At 39.2% G+C, this 22,119-nt stretch overlaps 1 protein-coding gene across 1 annotated transcript in view; it reads right to left on the reverse strand.

The window, feature by feature from the left end:
• The window catches only part of NRP1 (neuropilin 1), an 85,279-nt gene that overhangs the window by 46,630 nt on the left and 16,530 nt on the right, over positions 1–22,119 (reverse strand). Inside the window, exons 2-5 of the mRNA XM_031059310.1 lie at positions 20,247–20,460; positions 15,546–15,773; positions 7,922–8,077; positions 5,051–5,217 (exon numbers count right to left, since the gene is read on the reverse strand). Of these exons, the coding sequence (XP_030915170.1) occupies positions 5,051–5,217; positions 7,922–8,077; positions 15,546–15,773; positions 20,247–20,460 (765 nt within the window). The remainder of the gene's footprint in view (positions 1–5,050; positions 5,218–7,921; positions 8,078–15,545; positions 15,774–20,246; positions 20,461–22,119) is intronic.

Below are 22,119 nucleotides of genomic sequence, written 5' to 3' on the forward strand. Positions count from 1 at the left end.
CCTCGATTTGTGTAATATTAGCCAGAACACACAACAAGGAGTTCATCTTAGTGTAAGGCCCTATGACAGCTGCAGAATGACAGATAATGCTCAATCCAGAGCATACTGTCCACTTATGTTAACCCCCTGTTAATGTTTTTTAACGAATCTGAACTGGCAGAGTGTGTTTATACCATACTAGTGCTTTTTGGTTTATGGCTGCAAAGTTTTGATCTGATACCAGGATTCTTAAAGCTGGATTTATGGTTTTCTCCTACCCCAGACATAATGTGAACTGAACATCTCATGTTATTAACAAGCACATTTTGGTCTCTGGGCAAGCTGGAGGTCTCACTCACTGTTACAGGATGAGAGAAAAATGGTGCCACCCACAAACTGTCATCCAGCTCGGTGGGAGCACAAAGATTTGTGTTATATGCATTAGAAGAAACATTTTGATAGAAAACATACAGATCCTGCAGTAAAAGTACCCAAAAGGTGTTGCTCCTTGTGGGTTTGAAAACCCTCCCTGTGATGAGGATTGATGGCAGCCCAGGTTCCCAGTGACCCTGGTAATAGGCAATCAGTCTCCCCTCAAAGCCACACACGTGGGTTTCAAGTGTCCCTGTGGGGGCTCCTCTGGAGCTGCCCCTGCTCCTGCCCTGGGGCTGCTGGCCACAGCCCATCGGGGCGTCCCTGAGCCGCAAGGTCCTGCCATGCACAATGGCCCGTGGCTCCTTCCCAAAGGACTGAGAAATAAGATGCAAAAAGACCCCAAAGTATAAAGATTTTGCGTGTTATTTTTTCAGATAAGTGTAAATGTAACTGCTTTCTTAAACGCGAACATTAAATCTACTCTGTAAAAACACAATTACTGCTGCCATGGCAGGCATCACTTGTCCCTTTTGAAGGAATGCCTTGAAAATGCAATCATAAAATCCTTGTGCATTATGGATTTCATTAACATTGTACTCCTCTAGGATTCCCAATTGCACAATAACAGGAGTTCTTTAAATTTTAAATACCACAGACAGGAACAATTTCACTAAAACCAGATGTGAAATCCTTGCATGGGCCTTCTTACTGGTTCTAAGCACTGAAACTGGCTGGTAATTGATACCTATTAACATGTTTGTTGTTCAGATTACAGAAATGGAAACACTATACTATTTTTCCTGTGAAAGGATATGTTAATGAGGGACAATGACTTACATTGCAATGGCAGTTCCCTGCTCTTGATTAAATTAAAGGTCTGGTTTTATTTTTTTATTTTAAATTATGCCATTTCAAAATGAAGGGCAGTCAAGTGTGTGAAACATAAGTGCAATAAACAAGTAGGCTGAGCTTAAGGTTGGGATGCTAATAACATCCCATATAACAATAAACTACCTTCACACATATTTTTGGCAGCCCCTGTTCCCTCATGCATATCTTTATTCCATTCATATTGGAAAATTCACAGACTTATTAATGTGTTTTTACAGAAGAAATTCAATCTAGAGTGACTGTTTCTGATTAAGGAATCACTCCAAAGCTCATGTTAGTTGAGCAATTTTCAAAGTGTGTTTGAGGGTAAAAATGTGCTGGGCAGACTTGCAGTGTGACTGTACTATGGTTATTTTGAATCAAAGCTTTGAAATTTATTTTCAAGCAACTAAGGAAGGGAAATGCAACTTTCACTTAACAGAGCCCTGCAAGCAGGTGGAACTCATATGGACTCAGGAGTTCATACCTGTCAGCCACAAAGGAACAATCTAGTTCTTCCACAAATGAATAGGATTCGGATCCACAGGTGGAACCCATGCAAATCCATTACTAATAACGAGCCAACACTATTTTCCTAATTATTTTCATCAAAATGGTCCAAAAGACTTCAACAGCTCAAAGGAGACAATAATATCTCATGCCCTCTAGACGTCCTCTAGAGATACCAATCTCCTTTGGTTGATACTCAGTGAGGTTTTCTGTTTCTTTTGTCTTAACAAAAACATTAACCTTGAAGGAAGAGGCAAAAGGAAGAGAAAAGAGAGCTATAATATTTCCCCTATAAAAAGAAACCCCAACACACTGAGGAAATTAATATTTGGAGCTGAATTTTCAAGCTGTTCTGCCCATGTATGGCTGTACACAGCTCATATAGATGCCCTAGTTGCATATGCACATTAGCAGCTCAAAGACAGATATCTCTATTTAACCAGCTGCAGTGTTTGTGTAGGTATGGAAACCTGCAATTATGAAAAAATTAATGGTTAACTGATACACACAAGGGCATATAGGCAGAAATTTTCACTTTGAAAGTTCTAAGTTCAGCATTGCTGTATCCTTCAGCTTTGTTCTTTTGCTGTTGAATATCTTCTAGAGTTCTGCACTGTGCAGCAAAAATCCATTTATGCTGCACTGCACAAAAGCAAATACTTCACATAAATGACTAGTTTACAATAGCATGCACAACAAAGCAGAACAAAGTGACCTCAGTCCTTCACATACAAGTGCCTTCCTGCTTTTTATAAAATATTACAATTTTTTTTTCTATGGATAATTTCAGAGTACTTTATCAGTTACGTGTCCTTGGTTGTTTGTCTGTAAGCTCTTATGGAGATGAACATCTGTTCCCAGGGATATTTGTACAGAGGAAACATGGGACTTCAATATTTTATCCAGACACAAATTCACAACATGCATTTACTGCCAGTGGCATCCAGACTTTGTAGAAGATGGAGGTTCATATGCACAAGGACACTCTTATTGAGGTTTCTGGGGGTCCAAAGCCCTTAGCACTCATCACAAGATTGTCAATTAACAGGAGAGCATTTAGAACACAGCTGGAAGTTTGAATTATCAATGTCAGTGTAGAACTAAATCACAAGAAAATAAGCATAATCAGAGCCAAATAAGAATTATCAGAGCCAAAGATGAGTTAAGTTGTTGTACCTTGTGAAAGGGGATGGTATACTGAATCTCTGAACTAGGTCAGTTCCTTCTGCTGCACAGGCTGTGTTCTGCAGCATGTGTAAAGCATCTCTACTCAACACAGTGAATCTTCAAGCAAGAACTTGTAGGCTCATTCTGCCAACAGGACACAGCCACAGCCTAATTGCTCTGTGATGAAATCTGCCTTGGGGATGCTGGTCCCTCCACTTGGGCCCCAGGCAGTGAACGAGATGTCCAAGGCACCGCTCAGGGAAATGGCTCCTGCTGCTCTTTCCAGACCAGGAGCTGAGTGAAGAAGATGAGAGCTGTGGCATGAGCAGCACAGCATGCAAATAACCACCAGCTTCTGGGCGGATGTGGTAGCTGAAGGCAGCAAAAAGCTGCTAAAAATTATGCTCAGTGGTTTTTTCATCCCCTGAGCACCCTGGCAGGAGGAAAAGGAGGCTGAGAAAATCACATGCAGGAGGCCTGAGGTACCCTGAGCTGTTTTAAGCATAAAAGCTGGAGTAGTTTGAATTCTGTTATGTGTCTGTTATTAAAAAGTTTGTGGTCAAAAGAAGCCCTTTGAAACTTTTTCTCAGTAAGATCTAGTTCTAAGTGAAAGGATTAAGATATATATATATATATAGGCAATATATAGGTACGTAGTTATCATAACTTAATAAAGTTAATAAGCACACAGAACACATGAATGAGATTTGACTAACTCTCTTGTTTTGATTATCTGGTCATAAATGTGCAAGTGACTGCGGAAAAGAAGGAAACAAAGGAAAAGTGGCGGCCCTGTGACCAGATGAAACACATGGAATTTGATTCTGATGCATTCCATTCTTTTTCCATGCACATTCCATGGATTGCAAGTGGTAATGATTAATAACAAGCCTCGCACTTAGATAAGGTTGAGGAGATTTTAGTGTTTATTCCTAAATAATGAAAAAGGATCAACAGATTTTTTTTTCGTCTCTGAAGTCTGATTATGTCCATTGTACTCGACTGCCAAGAGCTCAGGATGCACAGGCGCCCCCAAGCAGGACACCTGAGAGTCCCGTTGTGTGCCAGGGATCAGAAATGAAAGATTTCCCCCTCTTTCTTCCCTTTACTAACTACTACTCAACATGTTTTTGAGCTTTCTTGCAGACATCAAACCTCACAGGAAACATCAGTGTGAACACTTGTATGAAAGGCTAATAAGGCATTGTTTTCATATGTCAGTTAGTAATTTCCTATAGAAAATAACAGAAGTAGGAGGAATGTCTCAAATCTATGAAAAAGTTTTCAATATTAGTAATATAATATGCTTAAGCATTTCTCTTGGCTTTTGCCAAGAGAAATAGATTCTAGGTTTCAGGTAAGTAGTGTAAGTCAACTTAAAATTGAGGAAAATCAATGGTTTTTCATATAATGATATTAATACTTTCCTGCTAGTATAGTTTTTTGTACACAGTAATTGATATGAATAATCTGAACCTGTTCAGGAGTTATGTACCATTCAACTATGGACCTGATAATATTTAACAAACAACAAGTCCAAAGAGACTGACTGAACTCACTTTCTTCATGGTAACAAATGTTTGCAGGATTTCTCGTGTGCTAGCAGAGCAAAGCCAGGGCAGCCCATCTTGGTAATGAATGTTGTGTTTAAGGATGTGGAAGAATAGCCACCAGACAGAGACCATTGAGCTCATTCTGTGAGTAACACATTCTAGAAGGGACATAGGTCTTCTGAGGTGAAATCTGAGTGCATGAAAACAGCACATTGTATTAATGCTTCACTGTAATCAGCTAGAGACATAGCACATGCTCAGTTTACTGGGACATTCCACTTTAAGTGCATGTTAAACTAATATTGACTTTTCCACTAAACCAAAATCTCTGTTATTTGTGCCCAGAAGACTGCAAAAACAATGGATGTGGGAAGTAGAAGAATTAATCTTCCTGACCTTTTCTTTTTCTATGCCTTTGGGAGTAAGTCTTTTTTTGTCTGTCTAATGGGGAATATGAGCTATTCCCTTGCAACGATTCTTAAATTATGTAGAAGTACTTCACTGTGTTATTATTTTTTTCTTTCTTTTGCATTCTCCACATCCAATAAACTCCACAGAGTATTATTAATAACATCTTTAAAATGTTATCTTTTTACCTGTATCCATTCTCTGATAGAATCTTCCCCTGGGGTCCATCCATTCTCAGGGTAATTTAGCCGGGACCTTTCTGAAGACCAGATAGCGCTGTACTGGGAGGAGACAGTGATTTGATCAGAGTGAATTTCTCCTGACTCCATGCCTAGTGGTTCCATGCACTGGAAATCTGAAGAAAAATAAATTACCATGATTATTATGGTCAGCTTTTTGATTTAGACTTTGAATAATAATAACATTTACCTGCTTTGAATATGAATATCTGAAGAATTTATTGTTATGTGACTTTGAATACTTTAGCAACTCTAAGTGAGGCAGTGTTGGGCTTATGGTGTCATTCTTAATACTGCCATTTGAGTTGCCATGGCAATTCCTGCAATAATAATGCTATACAAATATTTTAGCCCAGTATTGTGGCCATTTCAGTATAGGACAATAGAAGTGTCCATCCTAGGCTAGCACAGACACTCCTGTGGATTCATAATATAGAACAATCTATGTTCACCTCCAAATTATGCAAAAACCCAGAAAAGACAAATTAGATGACTTTATGAAATAATTTTATTTTAAAACTATTTACTTCAGTACAAAAAATATAAAATACTTAAAAATATTATTACAATATTAACCATTCTCTTTGCATTCTGGACACTGGAATGAACTAGATCAACAAAATTTGAATTCAGGCCACAAAATTATTGACCTAAGGAAATTACCAGCTCTTCTGTAATGTGGTGCATTGTAAATGAGTTGATCATCTCCATTCAATCTCTTTTTGTTTACACAAAAATTACCTAGCTAATTTAGAATCAATTGACTTCCTAATCACTGTGGTGAGTTCAAAGGTTGGGCAGAGTGAGTCAATTCTTCTCTCAGTCTTTAAAAATGAAGGCTCCAACCTCTACTGAGGCAAGAGAAGCCACTAGCTTCAGACAGATCCTCACACCCAGGTGCTCCTGGGCCTTCATGTCAGTACAAGGGCACCCCAGTACAAAGGCAAGAGTAAAAACCCCATGTGCCTATGCTTCTGTTCAAGGACTTCACAGTACAAAATAGAATTAATTCCTTTATTAGAAATTAAGCTAACATAACTCTGTGAAATGGAGTTGGATATATGCTCCTTTTTATTGCACCTTCTCTGGAGCTGATGTTTCTCTGGTAGGGATGGGTGCTGAGCTGAAAGTTTCAACTGAGTTGGAAAAATGAGCTTTAAATAGACAAAATTTTGGGTTTTCAATTAAAATTAATGTATTGTGAAAAAAAAAGCTTAAATCTTTTAACAGGAATCCAAAAATTTATATTCAGAAACATTACCAGGGTATTTTATAGGAACTGTAGTTGGGGCTTCCCATAACTCAATCATACCAACAGCATTTCCTGTGGAATAGGAGCCTCTCCCCCAGTTCTGTGCTGCTTCAATGTATTAGGTACATGGTGAAGTACTGAAGCTGAACTACAGCAGGGTAAGACTCAAAGGAAAGGAACTTCTGCTTGAAACCCAAAGGAAAGCTATAAGCCACTACAGAGAATGCAAAACATCACAGGGGGGAGTAATATCAAAATACCTAAAAAGTGTCTAGTTTGATCCGGACACATTGGCTTCCCCTGTAGTCTGCTGAGAGGGACAAGTAACTCCTGGGGACACCTCACATGTCTGGGATAAGTGGATTGGGCTGTCCTCTGGAGGTGACCAGACAACACAAAGGGTAAGGGCGGCTGAAATTAAATGAGAGAATTTGCTTCTCTGTCTAAGTCTGTAGCATATAAAATGCTTCCTCTTGCCATCCAAAAGGGTTTTCATACACACCAACTTCTGTTCTGCTGTCCTGTGTTTAAGAGCTGAAGGCATCTCAGCACAGCAGATACTATTAATTCTGGCTTCAGTGTGATGGTGCATTTACAGCCTAGGGAGAGTGACTGTGCAGGAGGGGGACATGGGGGACACAAATTGTTTGTGCTAGTTATGAAGGGATGGGAGCAGCATCTCCATAGGGAGAAACCAAACTAGCTGAAGGTACAATGCTTCCCATCCGCAGAGGCTGTGAGTCCCCCATTCCCTCTTCCTGCCTACATGTGTGTAAGAAAGCTCTTAGAAAGGCATGGAGTGGAGGAGAGATGGGGAGTTACAGCTAAATTTTCAGTTTGCTCATTTTTCTTTAGTCCCTTTTTTCATTAAACAAGTACATCAAATCTGTATGAATCTGCTCAAAACTCAGTAAAGACACAGAAAGGAGAGAGAGTTTGATATAAAGTGTTTGTTTTATCACTGAGGAAAGCAATGAAATCTGCAAGGACATGGTGTAACATAGTGTGTTATTCTCCTGTTTCCCTCACTTCATTTCATTCTCTGTCCAAAGGGTAAGCATGAAAAGGAGTCAACTCAGAAAAAAATACGAGACAGAGAACAAAGCTTAGCTAGCTTATGAAATGTGCTTATGTGCTTAACAAGAGCACATATATTAAATGGGTTCTTTTTATTCAAGAAATCGATCATCAAAGCTTATTCCATGTAATAAAAGAAGGCTTTGGATAGTGCATTCATTGTTCATGTTTCATTGTTTTAATGCAAGTGTTTAATTGTTCTGCATTCCTCCGCGTTTCCTTGGTCAGCACAGTTTTTCACAATAATTATCCCAACTTCCTGGCAATACAGTGGAATAAAACTGTAAGGAGAATTCTGCCTCTTGCACTTCTTTTCAAAGGGCAGCTGTTCTTTAAAATAAAAAAAAAGAAAAAAAGGAAAACAGAACCAATCTTTCTCTACCCTCTTATTTATTTAAGGTTTCTTTAAAGCTTCAGAAAACACCTGGTGTGCAAGAAGACATAACAGAGAGCATTTTCCAAGAAGCTCTGCGGGATAGATAAATACTGACCTTCTGAGACACTGCTCTGTGACACACTGTAGTTTGCTGAGAAGCCCTCCTTTGCTATTGCACTGTCAGTGTAGAATACCATTGAAAGAATCCCCGTTGAAGACCGGACACGTCCTGGGTTGTTTTGCCCACAATAACGCCCGATGTGTGGGCCAACTGCAAAGAAACAGGATACAATAGTAAACTGCCAGGGCTGCTTAACAATAGGTGCCACTACAATATCCTCCCAAAGACAGTCCCTCAGCAGGAAACGATCAACTTCTGTAACAACTCCAAATAACAATGCCATCAATAATTTAGCGATGAACAATAAAATGTTTATCCAACCCTGGCAATTGTACTTCTAAAATGCTCCGGATAGCACTCCATGAACCTCTGGAAATGTACAGACCCAGGATTTAGCAAAGTGTCCTTCAAAGTGTGCAGAGAGGGCAGTGATGCACAAAATTACTCATACAAAGCACCACAAGTATTTTCCAAAGTGTGATTGAAGCACCAATTTATGACAAGAGCAATTGAATGGCCTGATTTGCCGACCTAGTACACAAGATGCTGTGAGGAGTTCAAACAGTGCCTTCCAGGTTTTATGCTCTATACAGCAGATGATCTGTTAATTTCATATCAAACTTTGAAAAACATTTTTGACTCATATTGAGGCTATAACCAATGACTCTTCATCCCCCTTGATTTAGGCTTTCAAAACCCCACAGCTCTTTTGCCCATATGGTCAATATTAAGGAATATTGTAAAAGAATTTGAGAGTGAAATCTTAATCCTTTCAAAAGAGCAAGAATTTCTTAAGTATATCTTCATGTCACAGAATACACACACATACACAGTTACATGATCTCTCTTCATGTTAATACTGTATAAACCAGATTTTGGTATTTTCCAACATTTCCTGGGCAGTGAGATAATCTTTTTCCTTAATTAAGCTACTCAAATCACAACCAACATATGTGGCCTTCTAGCATTTGAGCATTCCCTACAGATAGGTCCCTAGGCTGTGGAATGGTGGTACATCTGTGCTTACAAACAATAAGAGAAGATAATGCTAAAACCCACCCATGGAGTCAATCATGAAAATAATCATGAGGCATTATTCTAATGCTTACACCACTGGCTTTCCAGGCTTAAATTAACACCTTGTCATTTCTCTAGGCAGTCCATTACACTTTCAGTTTAAAATGTAAAATGTTTAGATATCCTAATTATTCACAGTTCAAAGAAAATCTACAGCTAACATAATTTTCTAGTCCTTTATTGGCATTTTCCAACAAGTAAAACAGTTCCAGCTTGGAATAACTTAATACTTACTTATGTAAGCTACACATTTCTGTAAGGCCCTAGCGTTGCCAGAAAGAGGGAGCTCAGATGTTATAGCTCTTGTTGCCAGCATGTGCTTTTCTATCCATACTCTGGCCACAGTTACTCTTCAGTTGCCTTGGCAATCCCATGGCATTTGAAATACCTGCCAATTCAGACTTTTTCCACTAAGGTTGTTCCATGCAGCATTGATAGAATGAAACATCCTATAGAGGATATGAATTGAATTCTTCCTCATCCTAGAAATCATTAAAGCTTCAGGGTTTTATTTTTCAGAGAGAGAAATTTGTTTAGACTGTTACCATTAGTGGCCTTTTAAAAACATAAAATAATGCCCCCATATTCCAGGTGCCGCAGGTTGTTGGTTTTGTGTTTGTTTTTGTTTTCTTTTGCATTTTCTGGGTGTGAACAGTTTTGATCCTGCTCTTTCTCAGAATGGCTTTCAAGAATATAGCTGCTGATGGTGCTCTGAACTGCAAGAATATAAGGAGGATAAGGCTACCATGTTATGGTGCTCTGAGCCTCCCTCCTCCCATTTCCTGTAGGGAAGCCTCTTTGAAAGGACAAACAGAAGAGAACTTTGTTTAAAGCAGACAGGCTTTAAGATTCCCCATGACTCACTGGTTTATAATTTTTAAGAAATATTTAGTGATTATGCATTTGAGTCTTCAACAGATTGGTCCTGCCATCACAGTACTATTCCCTTTGCCAGCTATGTGGATGCAAGTGCCAAAAATGTGCAGAATATGACACAAAGAGGTATTGAATTTTTTTGTGCAATGTGTAAACCTTAGCCTGCTGAGCTAATACGATATTGATCTGAGCACAACTGGATGAAATAGAAATTCTCCTTCCATAAATAGCCAACACAAAGTTCCTCCCTTCTATTCCTTTTTCCATTCAAGTCTTGAAAACTTTTGAATGACAATAAATTATCAAATATTTAGTGTGTCACCACATCAAATAAATGCTGTGCAGGAAACCCATCTGAGGAATCATTCAGGGGGTGAGACTGCTGTAGACTTTGCCACTGGTTATGTTTTACCATCTTTTTGACAATTCCTTGGGAAATGAGATGGGATTTCATATTAGACTGTGTAGAGTTCTAAAAGGGAATTTTGGGGCAGAAGGAGCTGAAAAGTCACTAGGCCAGCCTCTAACTGTGGATCATCCTGTTGCTATGACAGCATCCCTAAGTAAGGGCTACTCCAAATGTCACTTGGATTATGTCCTCACTCAAGGATGCTTCTACACTACCTGCAGAACAAAGGCATTTCAGTGAGCCAGCTACCTCATCTGGCTGCCCATGCTGTAGCAATTTCTGAGACCTTGGCTCCTCTTTTCACTGGCACAGTATTATACAGTGGAAAACTGAGTAACTTTCTGGTTAACAGATGGAGGAACAACTAAGAAACCTATTTTGCATGTGTTTCCCAAAATGCAGAATCTACTTCTATAGCTTGTATAAATCCTTGATTAGTCTTAATAAGTATTTTGGAAGGTTTACAGATCACAGTGCAGAATATAGAAAGTGGTGGTGGTGGTTCAAGACTAAACAGAAATCTGATCCTTACTGATTCTTCTTTTCTTTAGTATTGTTTGCCCTTCTGCACAAAGAATATTGATACGAGGACATTCTGAATATTACTGAAATACACTTCTACCCATCTAGCTGAAATATTAGCTTTTGGAATTAGGCTAAGAACCCCCACCCAAAAAAAACCCAAAACCAAGGAAAAAAGGTATATCAGACTTCTACAATATTAAAACAAATGTTATGTCAACTAGCCATGTATTTAATTTTAAAGCTGCTTTTTATAAGCTTGCACGTATGTGTGGACAGTATTTTCACTTCACTAACATTTTTATTGAAAAAATATTTGCACACAATTTAGGATGCTGAAGAAGAAACAAACAAAAAATTAATTCCATCTTCACATTCCAGTAGTCAACTACACTGAGTTTGTGTATGCTCTTAGATCTTAATGGCTTCTCACAAGAGTGTAGAAAGCAACCACAACAGGAGAAACACACTTAGATTAATAGGAACCTTCATTTGCACTGATGTTAATGCTTGCAGTAAAGCATTCTGCTTTGCTCTGTAATTCAGTGGAAGCTCTTGTGGTATTGACTGAAGCAGCAATGCTTAGGCTGTGGTTCTCAAACCATATGTAAACTTCTTTAAATTACGTTTGAGCCCTAGTAGACAGCCTATAGAGCTTCAAAGAGAGCTGCATGATGAATATGTGCAATTCATCACTAAAGCTAGTCCTCCTCTTGAGTGAGCTATTTTTCTTCAAAGTCATCAATGGAGTGTTCTCAGCAGATGCTGGCTGAGATATATCTGTGCCTTGGGCAAAGATATTTTTGGTATCTAGTTTATTCACGCAAAATCATATCTTTCTGTTCTGAGATCTACTCACTCTCCAGCTCTAAATCCACCTGTTATCTCTTTCAAACCATGGTCCCTTTTCTGTACAATATTTGCAACAAGCACCTGTAGTTCTCAGATATTTCTCAACAGGGTTTTTTCCACAAAACAAAATGCCAGGTTTGAGACATTCCTGAATGTCTAGCATTCCCCTCTTGAAGCAGCAAAACACTTACACCACTGTTTAACTTCAGTCCTGTAAGGGTCCTTGGTGAATACCTTTTGAAGGCAATCTAACTGTTCACATGCTTCAAAGATAAGCACGTATTTTGTAGAATCAAGTAGCAAATACTCAGCACTTGCCAGCTTCAATCCACTGAAAGGACAGCCAGGTAGGCTGAGGACTCCATGATTGTGACAGAGCATTTCAGGATTTATGTCTTTTTGAATGACTGTTACAGGTGTTGTCAAATTCTCTAACAGAAAATTGTTTTCCATCAGTGAAATAGAAATTATGTAGAAGTAAAATGTAAATGTAAGCTTACTGACTTTGACATATCCTTTTAAACATCATTGTGAAAATTTGCTTAAAAGAACATTTCTCTTCTTTTTCACTTTTTTGGGGGGAGGAAGGAAGAAAAAAATACTCACAACTGTATAAAACAGCAAATTTATTTCCTGCTGTTCTCTGGGGACTGTAGTTTATTAAATTCTATAGTGAAAACATTTTCTACTTATGTTGGGTTTCATCTGCTCTAACTTAGGCATCTGAAGTTCACATCTGACTTAGGGATTCATAGCTTTCACTACAGTCAATGAGACCAGACACTCCAGAGGTCCTTTAGCAGTGTCCTAAAGTAGATGTTGAGATTCTGTTCCCTGCTGTGAACAGAGGGACTACCTGTGCCTGGCTCAAATGCTGATGCCTGTTTTACAGAGGTGCATGTTCAGGGGGCTGTCCACCTGATTCTGCTGTAGTTGAGGCAACAACTATTTTCCAAAAAACTGTTCTCTCTCTCCTATTACAATACTGCCATCATCCCAGGAAACCACAGCTGTGATGCTGTGCAGCAGGGGATGTGAACTGAGGGATAAACATTTTTTCCATATATTAAAAAACCCCTTCTGTCACATTTATATCAATGTAGCAGCTTTAACACAACTGGGCAGGTGAGCAGCAATGCATTACAACAAAGAAAAATAACTTCCTTTTCTATGGATATATCACTAAACAGAGTGGGCCAGAGGACATCCCAGCCAGTCACAGGGACTGCTCCTGGGACCTGACTAAGAGAGTGACACAACTTGCCCCTATGGGGCTCTTACTGGCTGGCCATGTCCAGCTTGCCTGTTGAGAAAGATCCCTGGCATTCACTGTCCTCCAAATCATGCTTAGGAATATCTTGGGAAAGTGCAAATTGATGTGTGCTGAAACTGTGCACGGGAGTACACCAGCAAATTAGAACTGCACACAACCATATTAGTTAATATCAGTTAATGCAGAGTACTTTTGCACAGGCTAAAGGGAAAGGGACAAATGGGTCAAAGACTCACCCTGGGTGAGTCTCCCTCCATCAAAGGAAACCATACTGTCTAATTTACCACTGTGTAGAAATTTACTATTTTCATGTGGATACACGTTAGATTGATTTTTCCCCAGATACTCTCTCTCTCTGTATTCTCCAGCATACAGACATTCTCTATCTTCAGTTCATGGCCAGGTTGTACCAGTGGTTTCCTGTGCCAGCCTTGCTCTTCAGCTGAAATAGTTCTCCCTCCCAGGGATTCATCCTGTGATGCATTTATAGAAAAGCAATCACACTCCCTCTTTCTTTGTAGTGTTAAGTTAAACAAGAGAGACTGACTGCTGGCTGAGGATCATCCTACAGTGAAATGATGCAGCAAACATTTTTCCTACAACTGCTGCAACCTCCAACAGTTTATATCAAAGAAAACTTTTTTCCAGCCTACAAATTCTGTTGAATATTTACAAGTAAACATGCAAGTACCCTTAGTGGATGTCAGGATCATTTTCAGTGCAGAGAGTTTGTGAGACAGTTTGGAGAAGGCTGATAATGCCTGTTGATAATTGGTCTTCAGTATGGCTCAGCCACTTTTTTGAACCAGGAAATTACTGCTTTGAAATCCTCTACATTGATAATAATGCATTTCTTTTTGGTTATATTACACATAAATTGATTTACTGGATCATCTTTTCAAATATCAGTTTAAATGCAAGCTCTACAGGACAGATTTGGCCTATATACAAATAAACCTATTATTAAATGTTCCAGACATCATTATTGTACTATTAAAATATTGTTTTTCTAATTGAGGCATTAAATACTAAATAGTCTTTTAGCTACTGTTATGGGTCTTTCTTCACTCATTATTGAAATGGACTGAAAACAGCCATGATAAACCCATTAAGCATAAAATATGAACAAAAAAGCACAAGTATATGCTAAAAGACATATCTTTCCTGCATCATCAATGGAAGCTTTAAGCAAAATTATTTTGGGGATTTATTTAGGAAACAGTCAAGTTTTAATGCATTATTAAAGTATATTCCTTAAGTTATATTTTCATTTAAATCAAATATTAATGTAGGATTAGCAGTTTGTAGAAACTGCCACGCTGTTCATAAAACAAACAGAAAAAAATCTATTAATATGGGTTATCACACTAGTGGAAAACTGAAATAGATGTAATTAGTGCCCTATACAAACAACATAAATCTTCAGTCACTGAATTTTGCTACAAATTAAAAATTAAGAAGAAAAAGGACAGCTTCAAGATGCTTCTCTTTATCAGCTTATGCCAAACACAGAAACAGTGAAAAAGGCAGCACTAAGAATCAGCTTTTCATAGCTGTTTCCACACAGGCATTTGGGCACCCTAAAGGTTGGGCATTCAGCTTGAACAATCCCTTTAAGGCTGGAGCTGCAGCCTTTGGCTCTGAGCCCTTGAAGAATTGATACACGCTCTGCCTAGGGGAGATTTGAATCTTGCAGATCCAAGATTGTACATGAAAAACCTAGAGAAATCATGTAACTATTTTATTTGTCAGACTCAGTGTAAAACAGGGATATAGGCTTGGGCAGAAGGTGAAATGAGGGCTCTCTGGCTCTATGGGTTAGCTAATATCTAGCTATGCACTTAGTGAATGTGCACAAGGTCAAGTGTGGTCAACAACTAAATGGAAAATTACTGAGATGGCAGAGACATTCCAGAAGGGTACCCAACACACCCACCCTGACACATGAGGCTATCTAATCAGAGATTATAAATTAACAAATTAAGATAAAACCTTGGGATTTGCTTAAACTGTTGGAAGAGAGATCACTATAATGGAGGAACCCTGCAGTGCCCAGTCACTGAAGTCACCTGAATGAATAACTCAGTGACTGTTTACTGACCTGGGTAATTGTTTAGTCACAATGATTCCAACTGCATGGACACCACATTTTCTCTGTCAAAGAGATTCTCTGCTTTGGCAGCTGGTCTGTAACACAATTCCTCTGCAAGTCAGAGGGTCAGTACCTGAAGTCCAGTTTCTGCAATTTGTTGGAAATGTCTGGAATATACTCTTGGGTTAGCTGTGAAAGTTTGAGGACTCATTATAAGACTTCACATTTAATTTATTTTAGTGTAGGAGGTTCATCACATATTACCACTGAACACAGATGTTTCTGCTAAGCCAACTGTTAAAACTGAACATATTTCATTAAAAAAAATCATTCACACTATGATGTGCTTTACTGAATGAATTTACAGAGCATTTTCTCCATTTCTTTTTAATTCAACTCACTTCACATAAATCAAACAAGGATATCTCTAGCATGACAGTTTAAAAAATGGGACTATGCCTTCTGCAGGCCACTACATAGTAATGGTTATGCATATTACAGTCCATTTTTCTCTTACCGTCAGGGAATCCATCCCAGATTTCCAATCGGTCATAGCGACAGAATGCTCCCCCTGGAGTATTTGAATCAGGTTCTAGCTCAAAGCTTTCGAATTCCAGTACAATCTCTGACATCTTTGGTGCAAAGATAATGTAAGTGCATTCAAGGCTATTGGGATATTTCTCAGGGAATCCAGGGGACTTTATCACTCCACTTGATGAAGTAAAGTTTCTGGAACATTCAGGTCCTGTACGAGAAGGAGAAAAATCAGCGGGGTTAACACTGTACTACTAAGCAAAGCAGTTAGCTGGAAAACAAATTAGGTTGTATTGTCTCTCCAGCAGCAAAGGTGGCTTTTCAATGAAACACCTCATTTTAATCGCTGCATTAATCATTCAGCCAGCTTGTTCCTATTATTGATAGTCAGTCATTTAAAGCCCAATCCACATATACTGTCTGATCTTCAATTTTCAATTTGTATGGAACAATATGAAAACTTGTACCAGCTCTAGAAAAAATTATGACAAATACAAAGTCATGTGGGAACAATGAAAGCGTAAGCTGCAGAAATCTCGACAGAGCCCTAGAGAAATAATTATAGCCACTTCAAGCTCAAATCTTTAAATCTTATGGCTGACAGGCTTTTATTGGTGAAATAGAACTTTTTACAAAAGCGGGTGAGTGAATTCAGTAGAGGGAGTAGTGGTTTCAGATTCCTGGAGCACTGACTCAGTAACTCTGCCAGATGTGACCTATGCCTCCTTGACAAACTAAATGTGAAAGGTAATTCGTACATGTACTGAGGGTGAGTGACTCATTCTGAGTGGTGTTGACACAGGTGCACCAGTAAAATGTTGCTGTTAGTGTGGGCATGATAAACTGTGTGATTACAGGCAGTGTTGCTAGAAGTCACCTAATGTCAGTGTTGACACACCAGCTTTCCCTGATGTTCCCACCATGGAATAATGGGATGCTCCAAACAGTGCTCTTGGTGGAGCAGGAAACTGGTACTAAAGATGTGAGGGTATAAAAGGCCTGGCCACTGGATTTGCCTTTGTGAATACAGGGGACAAACTGGAATCCCTCTCTTGTGGATGGATCTCATTTCTCCTTTATTCAGGTCCCTCAGGAATCCTCTCTGTGGATCCCACACCTGCAGATGTGCTCAGAAGTCAGCTGCAGGCGCTGCCCACACATCTTCCCACAAGGTCTGCCTTTTGACACTTCAGATTTAATAGAGTGATTTACAGGACTTGGGGCATTGGTGGATATCAGCTGGCCTGGGGAGTTTGAGTAGCATGACTCAAATGAAGGTCCTTAGACATGGAAGAGAGGAAGGACACAGAGAGCAGAGCTTGGTTGCAACAGGCAGGTTTGTGCTGAAGGATGATGTGTGTGAGACTCACATCAATCTGGGTGAGGATGCCCAGCATCCTTAGAGACTGTAGTCAGGAGCCTTAGAGGATTTCCAATGCCTAACACAGATCATTGAAGGAAAACAGTTTGGCTTGTTGCATATATGAATACTCTTATTTCACTATAGAAAATGTTTTCATTGTGAATGTGCCAAACATATTACCCCCTACAGATCTGGCCACTTCCCAGCTAAATTCAGCACTCAAGAGAGAGGTCTGAATGAATTTACTCAGTTCAGGTATCCTTGCCCTTCAACAGACACTGAGAGGAAATTCTTGAACTATCACATCAATATTCAGAACACTTCATGGCATATTTTGGAAGATGTGGATATTGATGCTCATGTAACCTGACCCATTCCAATTTGGGAAATTACATTTTGCCTATAATTAAATCACCCCCTTACACATTAGTTGAATATTCCTCTTCTCTCCCTGTCATTCCCTTGTCTCCTTGTCATGTAGGGGAGGGTTATATTCTGGTTGTTGCTCTTCACTCCCACCAGTAGCTGCTGTTCCAGGATAAAATAGCTTTGCTATGCCATTCATAGTATAAAGTGCTCTGTACTCCTCTTGGAATCCAATAAAAGATGCAATATAAAATGTAAGCCAGGATCATTATTGCTTTATTAAATACAGCCAGATCCTGGCTCCGAGTGTGCGCACTCATCAGGCTCTTACACTCACACATAGTATCTTGATGCCAGCTTGCTTTATTTTAAACATGTTTGAATCAATCTGGTGCAAGAAACAGAAACTGTTGTCAGGGGAGCTGTCTCACTAAAATGCCCTCCAAAGATTTTGACCCTTTACTGACACTGTGAAGCAGCTGCAGGAATTATACCAATACTGAGGCTACGAGGAACTCTGTGGGCCAATGTGCATGGAAAACTGGCAGGAAAGGTTCCAGTGGAGATACCAAAAGTAGATACTTCTGAGGTGGAAAAACTACATGTGTACACGTGTATGAAACAAAGGAAGAGATATGAACTGAAGGAAATACAGAGAGGAGGCAACAGAGAGAGCAAAGAAAAAGAGATGGCATTGGGGATAATTTAATCTGCTATCTGGGGGTGTCACTGAGCCAAAAAATCATTTGCCTTCTTGGTTGACACTTTCTTTTCTTTCAGTTTACACCATAAATTTAGTTGACTAAAGTTAGGAATGTTGAATGTGAACTGTGTAGATCCTTTCCTAGTGAATACGTCACTCATGCACCCTAAAATAGAATGTCTGCCCAAGCCAAAATGATGCAAATTTCATGTGGGCTAAGTGTTGGGCAAAATGTGTTTCATGTTTTAGTCCTCTTTTAGTTTTACAACTTCTTCAGTGTCTCTTTGGCTACAGAGCTGAATGAGAAGTAAAGAGTAATGGGCAAAAATAGATTGTGTGCTGGAATGAAGCTCAGCCTTCAGCTCAGCACCACAGGACCTTGGACTTGGGATCATTCTTCCCATACCTGGGAAATGGTGAGCTAAGTTGTGAATATGCTAAACCAGACATACTTGTCTGGTGTGAGCAGCTGAGCTTCACCTTTCACCTGTGCAAAAGGGTGAACTGCTTTATTTGGCACAGATATTAAAATGCAAAACTGGTACAGCATATATGCATTTTTTCAGACGTTAAATAGGGCTGTGTTCCCACAGCAATGATAATTTGTATCCTTTGTGTACACATGGCATTTTCTAACACTGCATGGTGATAACTGTCCTGCCTTAATATACAGTTTATGTGGAATGGACTGGAGTTAAAGTTGCTCTGGGAGCCATAATTTTGCATTTCCTGACTTCCATGTGTGTAAAATCACATTCATAATGCCATCTTAACATGGTAAATGTGTATCTTTGAGGCATGTAAATGACCACACAAGGAAATAAACACAATGTTCCTGTCAGAGTTCTGAGTTGTCACTACACTGTCAGGAAATAAATAAAACTTTTTTCTTGAAAGGGTTCAGTTACTAAAATAGATTGTTTCACAGATCATTCTTCCGCTTCTTCTTGTGTTTCAGCCTTGTTCTTCGTGAAAGATGGTACTGCATATATAAGCACTGAGAAACGTCAGAACACATTTTCAAGAGTTTAGGCTCCAAAGGATATCAAAATAAATAGAGATATTTTTTCAGGAAAGCTTGGTGTCATTTGGATGCTGAATTCTTTCAAAAAATGTGACCCTGAAGGTCAGCAAAAGAATTTCTGGGAGTCAAGAGTGGATTTACAGACAGGGAAGATGGTGAACAAGAGGTCTGTGGCCCCAATTAGCACTGTGCAGAGCAGCAACAGCAATAGAAAAGAGACTTCACTACAGTGTTTCTCCTCATTAACAGTACAGCTGCCACCAAGAGTGTGTGCTGAACACAGCTAAAAATCTGGCTCTAGTATAGGTGCATAAAAGGGACTTGGACTGGTTCTGAAAATGGGGCACCGACTGGGAGTGGCGTGCATTGAAAATTTGAAGTTTTGAGCTGCTTATGTGAATATGACCCTAAACATTGATGTTGAAGTCAATTTTTTTCCCTATAAAATGAAGGTTATTGTCTTTTCATATATGATGAGTTTTGGTCCTGTGTTCTCCAGGAATGGAATATATGAATTATTACTCTCCATCCAGCTATAGAGAAGATGTATGCCAAAAAGAGTGACCTTACAGCCCTTCCAGCTATTGATTCAGGAAGAGTGTTATAAAAGAGGGAGTGTCTCTCTGTCTGGTTAATCCTGCACTCTCTGTTTCTCTGTGCCCCATAAAGCTAATTGTGCTCACTGGCGCTAATTCCTGGCACGAGCATCCAGCAGGTCATGCCTGATCAGTGTGAACTGCTTCTCCCGTTTACCTCCCAAACATGATTTGTGAAAGCAGCAGCAACATCATCTGCTGCCCATGTGTACTCGGGTCCTTTCTGAGCCCGCAGCCATCTCTTGGGAGCACAGAGCAAAACACTAACCAAAATAACCCAGGGACTCAGAAGGTTGCAGTGCTGCTGAGGCAGTAACATTGTAAATCATACAGTAATTATTATTAAAAAAAAGGAAAGCAATAAAGCTAATGGTTTTAAGATGGTTGAAACAAACAGCTGACGAAAACTACCATATTTCATGCAGGGGAGTCAACCCTCAGACGCAGCTGACCCACTGGATTCATGATGATTTATACCCACTGAACACACACCCCACCTTGGAATGACTAGGGTAATAAGATTTCCTCTTTCAAGAATTTTCATGCATTCTCCCCATTCCAAAGAATTAAGGTGAACTTTCTGATGCAAGTAAAAATCACAATGAACAATGTAAAAATGAATAGTTTCTTACCTCTTTTGAAAACTTCATAACGGATAGAAAATCCTGCTCCATGTGTCTCATAGTCAGAAACAAATTTTATAAAAAGATATGGTCCTGTAGACACTACAGGAGGGGGAGCAATTTTTCCACAGTACTTTCCCCATAAGCGTCCTTCAGCATTATCTCCATCAATCACTTCAACATAATCATACCTGGTAGATAAATGGAAGGAAGAAACTTTTAACTTCCAGGAAAGAAGGAGACCTAATTAATTTAGAAACCATAACACAACATAGATAATCAAGAAAAATGCTAGCTTGCTTGGAAAATGCATTATGCTGAAAGATGTAAGCAAAATGAAATAATTAAAATGGACTACATTATGTCTGTAGACATCATCTGGCAACATGGAACTATTAGGAAGAATGGTGTCCATTATGCTTGCAGACAATGTCAGCTAAAGTAACCAATTAACAAAAAAAAAAAAAAGGAAATCTCACGAGCACAATTCTGTATTATTAAATTGTGTTCCTTTGTCTGTGTAGTGTTGTTATCAATACATAATGCATAGCATTCTTTTCAAACTGTGAAGTTCTGTTATGAATTCAAAAATGTCTTCTTGGCTGTAGCTCTTTATGAACAATGCTTTGATTTCCATGTGCTGTCCTCCAAACATATGTCCACAGAATAATAAATAAATCCCTAAACATTAGATTTTGCTCAAAACTCCATGATGCTGCAGATCAGTGGCAGAAAAATCTGTTCTTTTCCTTATTATCTGGACAAATAATTTGGAGCACTTCACAAAATCCACAAGTCAGTCACAGCGCTTGGCTATTCTCAGACAAAAATTGTTTCAATACAAATCACCTTTGCTTAGGAATTTGAATCAAGAAGTGTATGTTACCACGTTCATATTTGTACAGCATGTGATTACTAGACAGACTGGGCTAAAAACCTCAGTGATGATTTACATCAAACCTAAGACTGTATAAGGAAAACATGTAATAACCAAATAATGATTGGTAGTAAAAGTTTGCCTGTGAGCAGCACTTTAGGGCTCCTCAGCCCTGTCACCAGAGATGCCAAGATGCAATGTCTGCTCTGACAGATTTGGTGTTCAAGGGCTGAGGAGAGCAAGCCCAGCAGGCTGAGGGTGCTAAACCAGCCCAGGGAATACAAGACAAGGAAGGGAGGGAGAAGCTGCAGGTGCAGAGACAAGTCTGTTCTTAAATTTTATTAGCAGATGATTTCACTTGACCCCAGACAGGAAGGAGGATCAGACCTAATCTTTAGAACCAGTTTTATCTTCTCCTAGAAAGTGGTGGCATTTGGAGCTTGGGTTGTGCCCTGTGGCTCTTTCAGGCAGCAGCAAAAGGCTTCTCCCTGTCCCTGCCTCTGTGTCTCAGCCACGCTGCCCTTTCATTTAACAAGCTGCTGTTAGCCAGACAATCTCATTTACTTTTCATTATCTTACTACGACTGATATTAAAATGTTGCCATTAATTTGTTTAGACCTTTATATTCTACTGTGGTGCTTACTCAAATGTTCCAAGCATATTAATATACAAGGAAGAGCTAAAAATGACAGGACAATAAAGTGTGTCTGGCATTTTTAAAGAGATCAAAGGAAAAAAAAAGTCTTCATGATGACCAATGTCATTTTTAACAACTCTGCTCCAAACCATCCAGGGCACATTACTTATGTTTACATGAAGTCCTGTGAGACAGCTGCAAAGATGATATCACTAGTTAAAGTGGACAGCTTAAGGCTCCTTAAATTAAAAATGACATTACCTCATCAGTTAAAATTGTGTGCCAGCTTTGGTGTATATCAAATAGAAAATAAAGCTGACACTGATGGAACTGTAAGCATTAACATATGTGAAATATTGTGCTAACT

Source organism: Geospiza fortis, unplaced genomic scaffold (assembly GCF_000277835.1).
Source record: "Geospiza fortis unplaced genomic scaffold, GeoFor_1.0 scaffold75, whole genome shotgun sequence".
In the NCBI taxonomy this organism is placed as follows: domain Eukaryota; kingdom Metazoa; phylum Chordata; class Aves; order Passeriformes; family Thraupidae; genus Geospiza; species Geospiza fortis.